The sequence below is a fragment of the Ovis aries genome, chromosome 3, assembly GCF_016772045.2.
Source record: "Ovis aries strain OAR_USU_Benz2616 breed Rambouillet chromosome 3, ARS-UI_Ramb_v3.0, whole genome shotgun sequence".
In the NCBI taxonomy this organism is placed as follows: Eukaryota; Metazoa; Chordata; class Mammalia; order Artiodactyla; family Bovidae; genus Ovis; species Ovis aries.
The window spans coordinates 214,164,242-214,178,548 of NC_056056.1; the positions used below are offsets into that span (position 1 = coordinate 214,164,242).

A 14,307-nucleotide genomic window follows, 5' to 3' on the forward strand; every position below is an offset into this window, starting at 1 on the left:
TCCTCATCGCTCAGCTGAGCAATGAACAGTGTGCACACGATGTGTTCTGCTGTTGTTTCTCAGTTGCTAAGTCACGTTCAACTCTTTGCGATCCTATAGACCACAGCCCACCATGGGACTCTCCAGAGAAGAACACTAGAGCGGGCTCCATTTCCTCTTCCAGGGGATCTTCTCGACCCAGGGACCGAACCTGCATCTCTTGCACTGGCAGGCGGCTTCTTTACTGTGGAGCTACCAGGGAAGCCCCTGGGACTGCGCTTTCATCCACTTAAAAGCAAACAGTCTTCAGTCTACTAAAAGTCAACAAGGATGGTGTTACTCATAGGTTTCTGTTTGGCGGAAGGAAGGGGACCAAGTCTGCCTCAACGGGCAGGTCCCCACCTGGAATCTGAGTCTGCGTCACTGTGGGGACGGGACTCACCTTCGTGTACTCGTCTTTGGCCTTGGTCAGCATCCGCAAGATGTCGGCCTCCTTGCCCTCTCCTGAGCTGAGGCTCACGGGCGAGGCCCCGGCTCCCGCTCCGTGGTGGGCTTTCAGCTGTTCGTACTGAGTGAGGCTAGAAAAACAAAGACGACATCCATACCAGAAAAGACAGCTCAACACAACCAGCCAGTTCTCACCCAGCTGTTTTTATCTTGTTACAATCGTGTTAGAAAGAAGACCACTGGAACTGATGGGAGAAACATGGGAGTCGGGGTCCCAAGTTCACTGACCACTGGACTGCATCTGGCGCGGTCACCCAGGTGGCCCCGAAAGGCTGAAAGTATTCACTATCGGGTCCTTCTCAGAAGAAGTCTGTGACTCCTCATTGTGAGCATAAGGAGGGACCCCTGAACTGCTGAGGAACCCAATTCAGGGTTCTCAACCTGGAGACTAGGTTCCCAACACGGCAGTTCCAGTCTCCCCCTTCTTCCAAAGTACCTGGGAGTCGAAGCGCAGCTGAGCCCAGCCCCCGTGTCCCGGGTGGTTTAGAAGCACAGTGAAGGTACCACCCCAGAAGAGGGGTTGTGAAAACACAGCGCTGGGAAGCGCCTCCGTCCTCCGGAACACCTTGCAGAGGGGAGGCCAGGCCGCTTCCTGCTGGCAGGGGTGCGTCTCCCTCCCATGGGAGGGCTCTGACCGCGGCTCGTGCTTCCCCATTGCTGCCATGAGGTCTGTGGGGAAAGCAAGCTGCGGGTTCGCTGAGGCTCAGCTCTGAGGATGGGCGGGGAGTCCACATGCATCGTGCTTGGCTAATTGCTCGACACCAAGCAGGTCCTGCTCCGGCTGCTGCGGCATCGCCACAGAGCCTGAGTGTCTTCACAGGGCCTCCTGGCTGGGGGACACGGTGCCTTTTAATCTATATGAAGCCCTGCTATTATTATCCACTGCAGTTTACAATCACAGGAATGTTCTAGGAACTAGCTGTTACGGTGGTAAATACCAGTTTGAACACACTTAATCACCATCTGCAGCCTGAGCTGCTTACTTAAAATTAGCTCTTACCAGCTCGGCTTTTCAGAAATCAGTCTTATCTATAAAAAAGTGCTCCCCCCAGCCCATATTTTAGGGCCACTTTTTAGCCATACATCAACAAGAATCAGCCACAGGTTTGCATATGGCCCCTCCCTGTTGAGCCTCCCTCCCATCTTCCACCCCTAGGTTGTCACAGAGCACTGGGTTGAGCTCCCTGAGCCACACAGCAAATTCCCACTGGCTATCTATTTGACAGATGGTAATGTATATGTTTCCCTGCTACTTTGGCCATTTCAGTGACCTAGGATTTAAAACTGACAAGTGGTTGGTTCTCTTGTAGATGGAGCTGCTTGCTCGAGCCTGTGTGGGAGGCAGCTGGATTCCGTGTATGGCTGAGCCCAGTCCTGGCCCAGGGTCATGGCATGCAGGAAGTTCACTCGCTCCCAAGCTCTGAACCAGCCACAGGAATGCAGGGAAATAACTCCCTTCCCAGAGCGGCCCTGGGGCTCAAGAACCTCAGAGGGTTGACAGATCCCCAGGGGGACAGTGTGCTACCCTGGGCTTCCTTTCAGGTCATCAGGGGAGCAAGAGCGGGACCAGGAGACAGTCATGTAAGCACCCCCGAGTCTCATGCCTACTGGCACCAGTCAACAAGGCCTCGAAAGGTTAATAGAAAAGAGACTAGGAACACAAGACAGAGAGAGAGAGAGAGAGAGAGAGTCCATCTGCTGATCACTAAACTAGTATTAGCTCAGGTATTTCCAAAGATATTGAAAACAAAGACTGAGCAAAGCCCTAAAGAGTCACACGGGAAGGAGGTTCAAGACCCACAGGCAGATGGAGGGCAGTCCTTGGGGCAGGAGGGCATGGGGACCCCAGAGGAGAAGGGGCAGCCTTTCAGAAAGACTCTGAATGTTCTCCTCACTGAGATATACTAATAGCTTTTCAGAGGAAAAAGCTGCTAATTTACAAATGAGGATGGTATTAAGGAAAACTGCCACCCAGAAAAATTGATATTACAGATCACATGCACAGAAAAAAAAGAGGGGGACTATTCTACATAATAAATCTTGCCGAGTGGAAGTGTGAGACATTGTCATTTACGCTTATTTTTCATCTGGTGAGTAATGGTGAAGGTGTTCCTAAGCGTGGTGAAGGAGCTGCTATCAGAGACGGGCTCTGCTTACCCCGCGGTGCAGTCCCACACACTCAGCAACACAGAACACATCCCACAGCACTTACTTCTTCATTAGCTCTGCGATTCTTTGGCACTCTTCCTTGTCATAAAACCAAATTCCATAGATGGACACTGCAAGAAACACAGAGGACCAGTGAATGAGTGTCTTCAAGAAGGGGAAACAAATCCCCTTTCCACCATGAGGGGAGTACATACTCGTAGAATAAATGAACTAGTTGCTGGAGTTGAAGCTTGAAATCCTTGAGCTGGGGCTTTTTAAGCCCCAAGAGAAGGCACTCAGATACACACGCATGCACAGACGCACACCGAAGTGTCCTGTCCTTGCAAACACAGCACCTGGACACAACAGGCACGTGGCGAGCGCTTAGCCAATGAGTAGACTGAAGACGAGCCCCAACTCTCTCACCTCCAGTTCTGCAGCGTCGCTGCCTCACATGCCTTCACACACTCATACACACTCACACATTCTCCCATACACACGCCCACACAGAACTCACACACACGTGTTCACACACACACACATATTCTCACATACACATGCTCACACAGAACTCTCACTCATGCACACAAACATGTTCACACACACACATTCTCACATACACACGCCCACACAGAACTCACTCACACACACACACGTGTTCACACACTCACACATTCTCCCATACACACGCCCACACAGAACTCACTCACACACACGTGTTCACACACACACACACTCTCACATACACACGCCCACACAGAACTCACTCATGCACACACATGTTCACACACACACATTCTCACATACACACGCCCACACAGAACTCACACACACACATGTTCACACACACACATTCTCACATACACACGCCCACACAGAACTCACACACACACATGTTCACACACTTACACATTCTCACATACACACGCCCACACAGAACTCACTCACACACACACACGTGTTCACACACTCACATTCTCCCATACACACGCCCACACAGAACTCACACACACACATGTTCACACACTTACACATTCTCACATACACACGCCCACACAGAACTCACTCTCACACACACGTGTTCACACACACACATTCTCACATACACACGCTCACACAGAACTCTCACTCATGCACACAAACATGTTCACACACACACATTCTCACATACACATGCCCACACAGAACTCACTCACACACACACACGTGTTCACACACACACATATTCTCACATACACACGCCCACACAGAACTCACTCTCACACACACGTGTTCACACACACACATTCTCACATACACACGCCCACACAGAACTCACTCACACACACACACGTGTTCACACACTCACACATTCTCCCATACACACGCCCACACAGAACTCACTCACACACACGTGTTCACACACACACACTCTCACATACACACGCCCACACAGAACTCACTCACGCACACACACGTGTTCACACACACACATATTCTCACATACACATGCTCACACAGAACTCATGCACACAAACACGTTCACACACACTCACACATACTCCCATACACACGCCCACACAGAACTCACGCACACACGTGTTCACACTCACACATTCTCACATACACACGCCCACACAGAACTCACGCACACACACATGTTCACACACACATTCTCACATACACACGCCTACAGAACTCACACACACACGTGTTCACACACACACATTCTCACATACACATGCCCACACAGAACTCACTCACGCACACAAACACGTTCACACACACATTCTCACATACACATGCTCACACAGAACTCACACACACACATGTTCACACACTTACACATTCTCACATACACACGCCCACACAGAACTCACTCATACACAAGTGTTCACACACACACATTCTCACATACACACGCTCACACAGAACTCTCACTCATGCACACAAACATGTTCACACACACATTCTCACATACACATGCTCACACAGAACTCACGCACACACACGTTCACACACACACATTCTCACATACACATGCTCACACACACCTCACACACAAACACGTTCACACACACACACATACTCACATACACACGCTCACACAGAGCTCTCACTCACACAGAGAACACATTCACACACATGCGCGTGTGCACGCACACACACACACACACACACACGCTCCATCTTCTGTAACTGCTGGACACCTGACACACATATTAGGCCTGGAAGCTTCTCTCCCTTCTCCTTTTTCCTGGGAAGGTGTTATTAACTGAAAGATTTGGAGGCCTTAAGTGAGGATACAGTGCTGAGAAAATAAAATTCAGTGATGAATCTGCAACACCAAAGTGTCTGCACAGAATATTTACAACTGTTTAAAGACTAGATGCAGCCACGACTTAATGATTTAGTGATGAAAGAACAATGTGGCATAATACAGTTGCTACTGATTCAGCTAATTTTCAAGTAAGTCGTATATATTAGTATGTACGATCTATGTCATTTTTATAGCAAAGGCTAAACAGGTCCAAAGGTCCCCCAGGTGGCCCAGCAGTAAAAAATCCACTTGCCAGTGCAGGAGACGTGGGAGACTCCGATTCAGTCCCTGGATGGGGAAGATCTCCTGGAGGAGGAAATGGCAACCCACTCCAGTATTCTTGCCTGGAGAATCCCATGGACAGAGGAGCCTGGCAGGCTACAGTCCATGGGGTCTCAAAGGAGTTGGACACTAGTTAGCGACTAAACAATGACACAAACAAGTAAAAAATAAGTTTATAAAGATCTAGTTGAGGATCTGGTAATATTAATCACATTAATAACACATTAACTACACACACATTTAAAAAGTCTTCACCGAAAACAGCTGCTAAGTTATGACAGGGCAATGAGAGCCAACAAAATATACTTTTAAAAGAAAATAATTTTCTTAATTTAAACTTCCAAAATATTTAATTATATGGGTATTATTTGATCATTCAAACATTTGTGACATTTTACTCACTGCTCCCGTCCCATCCTGACTCACCTACCAGTGGCCCTGTGGGTCTTTCTGTTTCTTGTCACTAAAGATTCAGATATCAAAAGGTACGGGAAGTGTCGTTTTAGTGCTGTTAAGCAGATGCCTTTAAAAGGACTCTGTAAATCTGACCCCTATAAATGGGGGTAATTTTTGTGGTCCGTGCACCAGGAGTCTATCTTATCTGTGAGTGCAGGGGCGGGGCAAGTGGGAAAAAACTCCAGCTTTCTCTTGATCGGACCACTGTTCTTTGAAACACACACACATACTGCTCTCTGATACATGGACACTGGAAAAAAAGAGTCAGAGTTTTGAAGCCGATACGCTGAGAGCCTTAGTAGCCAAGAAAAGTCTTTCACCCCAAGACCATTAAGCGAGGCTCTCAGGACTTGACTCCGGGCTCTTCCCGGCTCATGGACACTGATCCCCGGTGCTAGCTGCCCCCACAGGTTCCCGCAGGCCGACCCACCGCCCTGTGCCCCCGAGTGAGAGTGGACTGGACCACCGACACTAAGATCACAGCGACTAAGAAACCTGCAGGCGGTGTGTGTTTTGGAGGCTTCAGTCCTCGTTACAAACCCAGGATCTAGCTCCGTTCTCTGGTTACAGTGAAAACTTCCTCTCCGTGGAGATAGAATTTTCCAGAACTACCAAAGGAGGAAAGTGGTAGCAGCGGAGAAAAACACGTCACCGAGGAAGTGGAAGCCTGGTGGCCGGGGAAGAGGAGCCATTTATGCCTCGTCAGGAGAACGTGAAAGTAGAAATACATCTGTTGCCATCTGGGGGGATGTTAAACACGTGTGACACTTGACATAAGGGACCAGGTTCTCGTAAGGATCGGCCGCCAAGCAAACTATGACATAAATGGGAAAGCAGTCTGACTATGTCATTACTACGAGAAACCCGAAACACAGACGGAGGGGAAGATATCCGTGGGAACATCTTTCAGACGTTGATGGGGGGGAGGGAGAGGGGGCCGGGCCTAAAGGGATGGAGGGACACCGTGGAGGTTTCCTGAGGACCCGACTGACTGCTTATCTCTAAAGCAGCATGGCTCTAAGATTAGAATGGGGTCATATTGAAACGACCCTTTTCATCCCAGTTAATGTGCCATTTGAATGTACAACTTAAAACAGTCGAGGAGGAAAAACAGATTTACCAAGTCCTCGCTCCCGAGAGAGAGCATGAGATAACACACAGAACTGGGCCTAACTTTCTTCTCCTTAAAATAGTTTCCCAGCCTGGGCCACATTCCACGGGAGCCCCCGCCTCTTGGGCCCGCGTTCCCAGCTGGGCAGGCCTATCGCTGTCCTGTGTCCCAGCGGCTGGTGGTGACCCACGCAAACCAGAGCCTGTCACCGGCCGGGAGGTGCCGAGCTGACGGGCTGATAGATCCATCACATCTCGCTTCCCTTCTTCCCGGGCGGTCACAGGGTGAGGCCAGCCTGGGGTGGGCAGTGGGCGCCGCAGGGAGGAAAGAAGACAAGCTGAACAGGACCGAGGGAGAAGGTGTGCTCCCGGCATTCTCAGGCTTGGGAGTGGTCGCTGCAGCCTAGCTCGAGCCTGGGACACGGGGTGCTGAGCGGTCAGCGGGAGATGCTCTGAGCACTCTGGGGCCCCAACCCACCATGCTGCGAGCCTTCTTCCCCCACTCCACGCCCGGGTACCAGCCGCTGCCCCGCCGCCCTGCCGCCACCCAGGCGGGCTCCAGGGGTACGCTGGTACACGAGGCTCAGCTGAGCTGCTCCTATGTCTCTCCTGGAGGTAAGAGACCCCAAGATGGGGGGAGAACTAGGGAGCTACTGTTGATATTCACTTTAAATCAGTTAATGACGCCCAGGATGGGCCTCCCCATGTCATGAACACATTTTGCATGCAGTCTTATCCTGTTGATGAATACAGGCCTTTAAAAGCACAGCTGTGAAATTCTGCCTTAAAACTGCCTTAACCTGGTTTATGTCGTGCTTTGGGGATTCTTGGTTGAAAAGAGCAATGTTTGAGGCAGCAGGCAAGGTACCACCGCTGGGACCTGTCTGTTAAGGTGCCATCTATTTACACCTTCTACTTTCCTTCTAATTCTGTAAGAGAGATGAGCAAGCAGAATTTATGTATTAGATTTCACATCTGAATGTTGAGGGTATAACAGACATGAGAGAGAGCAAGCTGATGGTATCTGATGGTGTTGTTTTCTTCTTTTTAAATTTATCCAGCAGAAAAGTCTAAAATTGATATTTGAAGAGGCTGGTTGAAAGGGTCACAGAGGGAAAAGCCAACGTCCTTGAGCGCACCTGCATCCGGGGATCTCCGATCCTCATTATCACGGTGCATGAGGCGATTCTGCAGCCTCCCTGGGGATTACCTCATCTAGTTTATGTCTTAACAACTATTTCTAGAAATCTCTTCTTTGAAGACAGTCATCATTTGTTCCATATTTGGCCTCAAAAATCTTTCAACTCCAAATCGTGAAGGGGGTTTGCGATCTTTCAGCGATATTCACGCTAACGTGCGCAACTTTAAAATACAAGCCATACTTCCATATGGTCACTGAGTAGGTAAGCTAGAACGGCGACGGTGACGTCTGTGCGAGCAGGACAGGATGTCTGGTGTGGTGCTGCTCCCGCCCCTCCCACCCTGCTGTCATTCCCTTTCAAAGTGATCTCACTAATTTCTCTCAAAAGGGCAGGACAGTAGGCAGGAAAGAAGGCATTTAAGTCCTCTCTTTGCACTGGGAAAAGCCATGGAAACCAGGGAGTGTAATTACACAAACCTCTTCTGGGCACTTAAGGATAAGCCAAAAATCTTAAAATTCCTTCAAACCCCATTCCCTTCGGTAAGTCTTCCTCAAATGAGCGGAATAATAATCCCAGTGGAAGGACCAAGAACATCTAATCATATACTTGGTGTAAACACTTGTTGTTGAGGCTTTGCTCGAATACAGAAATGCTTGATTTCTTGTCCTGATTTTCCCTTGATAGTTTTTGTAGCTCGACCTCAAGGATGGTGACTGATTACTGGCATTTGTTCCTAAGCGTGCCTGTGTGTGCGCATGCACACATACACAGCTACTGTCCCTCCAAAAGACCACAGGATAGTTAAACAGAGAGTGAGGGCGTGAACCCTCAGAGCTGGAGGTGGGCGCAGGTGGGCAGTTCAAGCACCTGACACCTGGGGTGGACGGTGGTCTCCTGTGGTCACAGTCCTGTTTCTCTGTTTCCAGGTTCAATCTGTTTGCGTAAAATATGCCCCTCCTCCGGCTTTACAAACAGAATACATAACGCATAAAAACAGTGTCTATGTTTGAATGACTTGGAGACTTGGTTATAAGAGATGGGAAGTCATCTTGTTTAAACTAAGGTTCGTGTGAACTCTCACAAGGACCCAAGGTAGGGTGGAGGGAAGGAGGAGAAGAGGGTGCAGGAAGCGGGGTGTCTGAGGGCAGGGGCTGTGACGGGGGCTCTGTATCCATGGCTGGGCAACGGGCTGCATGGCTGCTTTGTGCTGACCGGCCTTTCCACCCCATTCAGACTCTGCACTAAAGACGCATTCCATCCGCATGTTCTTTAATGCCTATAAAGTCACATTCTTTCATTCATCTTCTGCCTCAGCTCCACTGACCAAAACCGGACAGAACCTTTGCTGGCCCCGAGAGTCCACACAGCACTGCTATCTTCAGCCTGGTCTGGTTCTTTTCATGTGACATGGTTGTACTGCACCTCATACATCAGGGGTCCCATGACCTCCTAACATTAGAGGTGCCCAGTGGATGAGAAGCAGCTTGTATTCTGTGAGTGACTGAGGCATGCACATTTTGGGAAAAACAGGAGAAAGCCTGGGCGAGTGCTGTGAAGTGAAACAACCTTCCTCTTCCTAAACAACCTCCTTACCAAGTTAAGGCCATAGACAATGACAAAGAGTCAGCCTCTCAACTAAGCTGGTACACTAATTTGGATCACATTATATGAATCTCCCAACTGTAAATGAGAATTCACTGTCTTCAGAGGAAAAAATGGGTTAATCTTCCAAAGGTTTCACTTCTAACAAATACATGTTATGTCATTAGACCTTCCAAACCTCCACAGAGGTCTTTATGCTCTCCAAACAGGGAATCTGAGGTCTGTCTCTGCCCTCAGGTTCATGAACGGTCACATGGAATCTTCTCAATTATATACTAACTTCCTAATTTTATTTATTTGAGGAGAAAGTTGCTTTAGTCTGGGAGATTTAACAGAGTAAATAAACACAAAAATAAGAAGCAGAAATAGTCACGGGTGATAACAAATATAAATAGGAACAATTTATTTTGTTTTGCTGGCCATTTAAATTTATAGTTTAATTCTGTCCATAAACTGGCTGGTTAACCCCCAAATCTCCAAGAAGATGGGTGTGGGCTCTCTGATGTGTCTTCCCTCCCAACGCCTTGTCCTTCAAGACTCCTCTAGACTCCTGCTTCTTTGCTCCTATAGTTTTTGGTAGATTCTTGGACTAAACAACCACCGCATCACGAGCAGTGTGGTGTATCCAACAGATGTTTGTTGAGTTAAACTGAAATCCAAGACGTTAGATCTTGAACCATCTTCACGACAGGCGCCTCCATCCTGGCTTACATGTTGTAGTCTGGACGAGGCAGGTCCTCCCCATGGCGGACCACACCTTCCCCGGGACTCACAGCATGGGGCTCTCCTCCACCAACCCTGTCATGCTCCTGCCCTCAATCCGAGTTTAATTTGCATCAAACACCTGATCATCTTTGATCATCTTCAGCATAACTTTATGTTGATGGGCTTTTGCCATCAGCTCCCTGCGGCTGTAAATTCTCACAGCCTAGCACTGCGTGGGTACCAATGTTCTCATTTTCTGTGTATTTATTATTACAACAAGGCTACCGTACACCAGTTCCCTGATGGACTATCTGTCAGGCACCGGCAACTCAGAGCTCAAATAATGCAATTAATCTGCAGGTTTACAAGTGTTTCTCTTGGTGTACAAGCATTAGTGCTTTGGTGTGGCAGAAAACATAGCATATTCCGGTCAAATCTAATGGTAGTATTCTGAAGCTTACATAGAAAAGCACCTACATTATCTTAAAACTGTCAATTCTTCCCAAAATACACTGAAACTGTGTTATCCAGAGTGAATCTTGATATGGCAAAATAAGTCTTGTCTCATAGAATTATAGTTTGTGGGAAATATATGTTTAAGGCAAACATAAAACAGAGTATTTTTTACAGGTCAGAAACTTGTTTTGATGAAAAATAGACTTTCTCATGCTGAAATCAGATTACTGAATTAAGTGTTTACTAGTGATAGGAATCAGAGAAGGCAATGGCACCCCACTTCAGTACTCTTGCCTGGAAACTCCAATGGATGGAGGAGCCTGGTGGGCTGCAGTCCATGGGGTCGCTAAGAGTCGGACACCACTGAGCGACTTCACTTTCACTTTTCACTTTCATGCATTGGAGAAGTAAATGGGAACCCACTCCAGGGTTCTTGCCTGGAGAATCCCAGGGACAAGGGGAGCCTGGTGGGCTGCCGTCTATGGGGTCGCACAGAGTCAGACACGACTGAAGCGACTTAGCAGCAGCAGCAGCAGCAGCGATAGGAATAGCTTTGTTGAAATACACTAACCATAAAAATATATAATCAATGAAAAATTTCTAAGATTTCACAGAACAGTGGTTTAGTAATGGGGCCTCATGCCAGTCTGTGACTGAGGGAAAATAAGCTGGAGTTTCTGTATGTCTTTCGTTTCGGCCTTAATCTATAATTATGGAAACAGCAGACCCCACTTAACCCAGAGCCCTTTCAGTTACAAGCAGTCAAATTATGGTTTGGTTCCTTTGTTAAATTAGAGTCCTATGGTTGACATAGAGGATAATTCTAACACCAGTTCTTGCCTAAAATTTCCTTCCTCCAAAACCCATAAGAACATGAAAAAATTGTAATTTTTTCCTTCTGTGGGTTAAAAATAACATCCCAATAGCTTCAAATTGATTATCTGAGACTACTTTCTAAGTGCTTTTTGGACAAGAATAGACACAAACACTCGATGCAGCCATCCTGAGCGACTGCCACGTGCAGAGCACTGTGCTAGGGAAACTAAAAGACGTTTCGCTCGTTAAGCATTTCAGAAAACGTTTTGGAATCCAGTTTCTCTCTGCCGAGATTCAGACTTCTAGCGTGTCAGTCTGGACTTTCAAACACAAATGATAAAATACAGTCATTGTCGAGCCACAAGAGCAGCGCGTAAATCCAAACGGCTCTGCTACACAGATGTTTCTCGGTAAAAAGTGACCTCTCATTTTAAACATATGTATGTATTTTTTGGCCACGCTGGGTTCTTAGTTGTGGCATGCAGGCTCTTGCAGTTGCGGCACGTGGGGTCCAGCTCCCTAACCAGGGGCCCTGCACTGGGAGCGGGGTCTTCGGCCGCCAGGGAAGTCTCTGCACAGTGACCCCTCTCTGGCTCCCCTCACATCGAGTCTGCGCCACTTACACAGGGCTGCCGCACGGTCTTCCTCGTCTGCGCATGCCAGACTGTTAAGTTCAGAGGAGAGCTTTTCCCTGCACTCCGGGTGAGGTCCTGTCTGCAGTGAGTCCCCTGGTCCCAGAGCATGAGGAATGAAGGCCGCGTGAACTGGCTGGCCAGGCGGGAGGGGCGCTGAGGACCTGCACAGAGCATGTAACCCAGGGAGCTGTCGGGTATCCCAAAGCAAGAGCGGAAACACGAGAACCCACAGTGAGGCTCTGCTGTCATGAGGCTTTTTAGAGTGGGCCAGCTCTTGAGATAAACAGTCTCCTTCAGAGCTTAGACCTGTTCATGTGCTGAACCCCGGCAAGAGAACAAAAAGCAACTCTTGGGTTTAAGGTTGGAGTGACAAGCGTCATCACTCAGTTCCCTGTAGACGTGTGCCCCTTAATCACGTATGAAAACACATTAGCTCCTGAGCCATGGAAAGAGGTCAGTTTTTCAGTTAGAATGGCAGAGGAGGCTACAATGAGTAAGATTTGTTGACCACAGTGTAAATTTAAAATTGCTTCTTTTAAGAAGCACAGGCTGGGAGGAGGGGGAGGGGGGCGGGTAGAGTGTCCTTGAAGGCTGCCCCAGCCACTGCACTCATGCATAGCAATGAGCCCACTGATGGCACAGGGCACCCCTTCTGACCGCCATGAAAGGTCAAACTCCTACCCACCCCTCCCTGCCAACGTGGTCTGAACGAGTTTAAGGATCTTCCTCTCCCTGCCCAGGTCCTGAACGGACAATATTCTGTTGTCATTCCTGCAAACACTGAAATTTTGTCTAGTAAGAGCGTCAGGTATCTGAGTCTCAGTTGCTGGGTGGGCCTTTCCCTAGTCGCAGTAAGCAGGCGCTACTCTCTAGGTGAGGTGTGTGGGCTTCTCACTGCGGTGGCTCCAGGGTGCACAGGCTTCAGCGCTTGCAGCACTCACGCTCAGGCGTTGCGGCTCGCGGGCTCTGCAGCACAGGCTCAGCAGTGGTGGTGCTGTTCGGGCTTAGCTGCTCTGTGGCCTGTGGGATCTCCCTGGACCAGGGATCGAACCTGTGTCCCCTGCACTGGCGGGTGGATTCTTGTCCACCGTGCCACCGGGGAGGTTCCATACAATTACTTTGAAGGGATTTCTGGACTCTAGACAACTTCAGCGGTTCAATACTCAATGCCTGGAGTTTGTATGGGAGATGGTGTGTGCATGTGCAGACAGGTGCTTTTGGAGGTGGGTCGGCACAAAGCACAGCTCCCCAGAACAAGGCCTGGCCCGTAGCAGGAAAATAGCTGATATTTGAGGGTGTGGGGGAGGCAGGCAGGCAGGAAGCCCATCAGATTCTCAAAGGGCTCTGTGACCCCCAAAAGGTTAGGAAGTACTATCCGAGGCTACGGACATACCAGTAAGGATCTCAGAATGGAAAAATAAACTCGCCATTATCTGTGGGCTTTCATTTCCCTAGTAATAAATTTACACAGGGCTCACTTTTAACCTTTCAAATTGCTTTTGTAGTAACGGCCTGAACTGATTCCAAGGTTAAGACAACAGATGATAAAGCCTCAAGGTCTTAGAATCTGCTGGATTGGGAGAGGTTTTGCTCCTCCCTGCCTCCCCGGTGACTCAGATGGTAAAGCATCTGCCTGCAGTGTGGGAGACCCGGGTTTGATTCCTGGGTCGGGAAGATCCACTAGAGAAGGAAATGTCAATCCACTCTAGCACTCTTGCCTGGGAAATTCCACAACGGAGGGGCCTGATAGGCTATAGTCCATGGGGTCGCAAAGAGTTGAACACGACTGAGCGACTTCACTTTCACTTTCGCTCCTCCCAGCGGCCTGAGGCCAAGGAGAGGCTGATGGCACCGAAACCCCCGGCATCTTCTGCCACCTGCCCAGGTTCAAGCGCTGTGACCTGAGCTCAAGGCAGGATCTTTGTGTTAATCTCCATCATGAAGTCATAAAGAGGGAGGAATTTTGGGAAAGTGGGGCCACTCTGTGGCTCCTTCTTGATCACCCTGAGCAGAACATCATTAAACTGGACAGAAACATCAGACATATATAGGTGTGTAATGACTCGGATTAAGATACAAGTATCTGGGAGTTACTTTAAGTACATTGTGACTGGATGTACTTATGTACTTAAAGTACCTCCAGTGACTGGATTTCCCTGGTGGCTCAGAT

General features: G+C 48.7%; 2 protein-coding genes across 8 annotated transcripts in view; one reads left to right on the forward strand and one right to left on the reverse strand.

Annotated features, from left to right (window-relative positions):
• DCP1B (decapping mRNA 1B) overlaps positions 1–14,307 on the reverse strand; it is a 44,340-nt gene that overhangs the window by 12,730 nt on the left and 17,303 nt on the right. For both annotated transcript variants that reach the window (XM_004006970.6, XM_060413536.1), the window contains exons 4-5: positions 2,699–2,765; positions 422–557 (exon numbers count right to left, since the gene is read on the reverse strand). In XM_004006970.6, the coding sequence (XP_004007019.2) occupies positions 422–557; positions 2,699–2,765 (203 nt within the window). The remainder of the gene's footprint in view (positions 1–421; positions 558–2,698; positions 2,766–14,307) is intronic.
• The window catches only part of CACNA1C (calcium voltage-gated channel subunit alpha1 C), a 462,078-nt gene continuing 454,887 nt past the window's right edge, over positions 7,117–14,307 (forward strand). For all 6 annotated transcript variants that reach the window (XM_042248242.1, XM_042248240.1, XM_042248245.1 and 3 more), the window contains exon 1: positions 7,117–7,396. In XM_042248242.1, the coding sequence (XP_042104176.1) occupies positions 7,261–7,396 (136 nt within the window). In that variant the 5' untranslated portion in view covers positions 7,117–7,260. The remainder of the gene's footprint in view (positions 7,397–14,307) is intronic.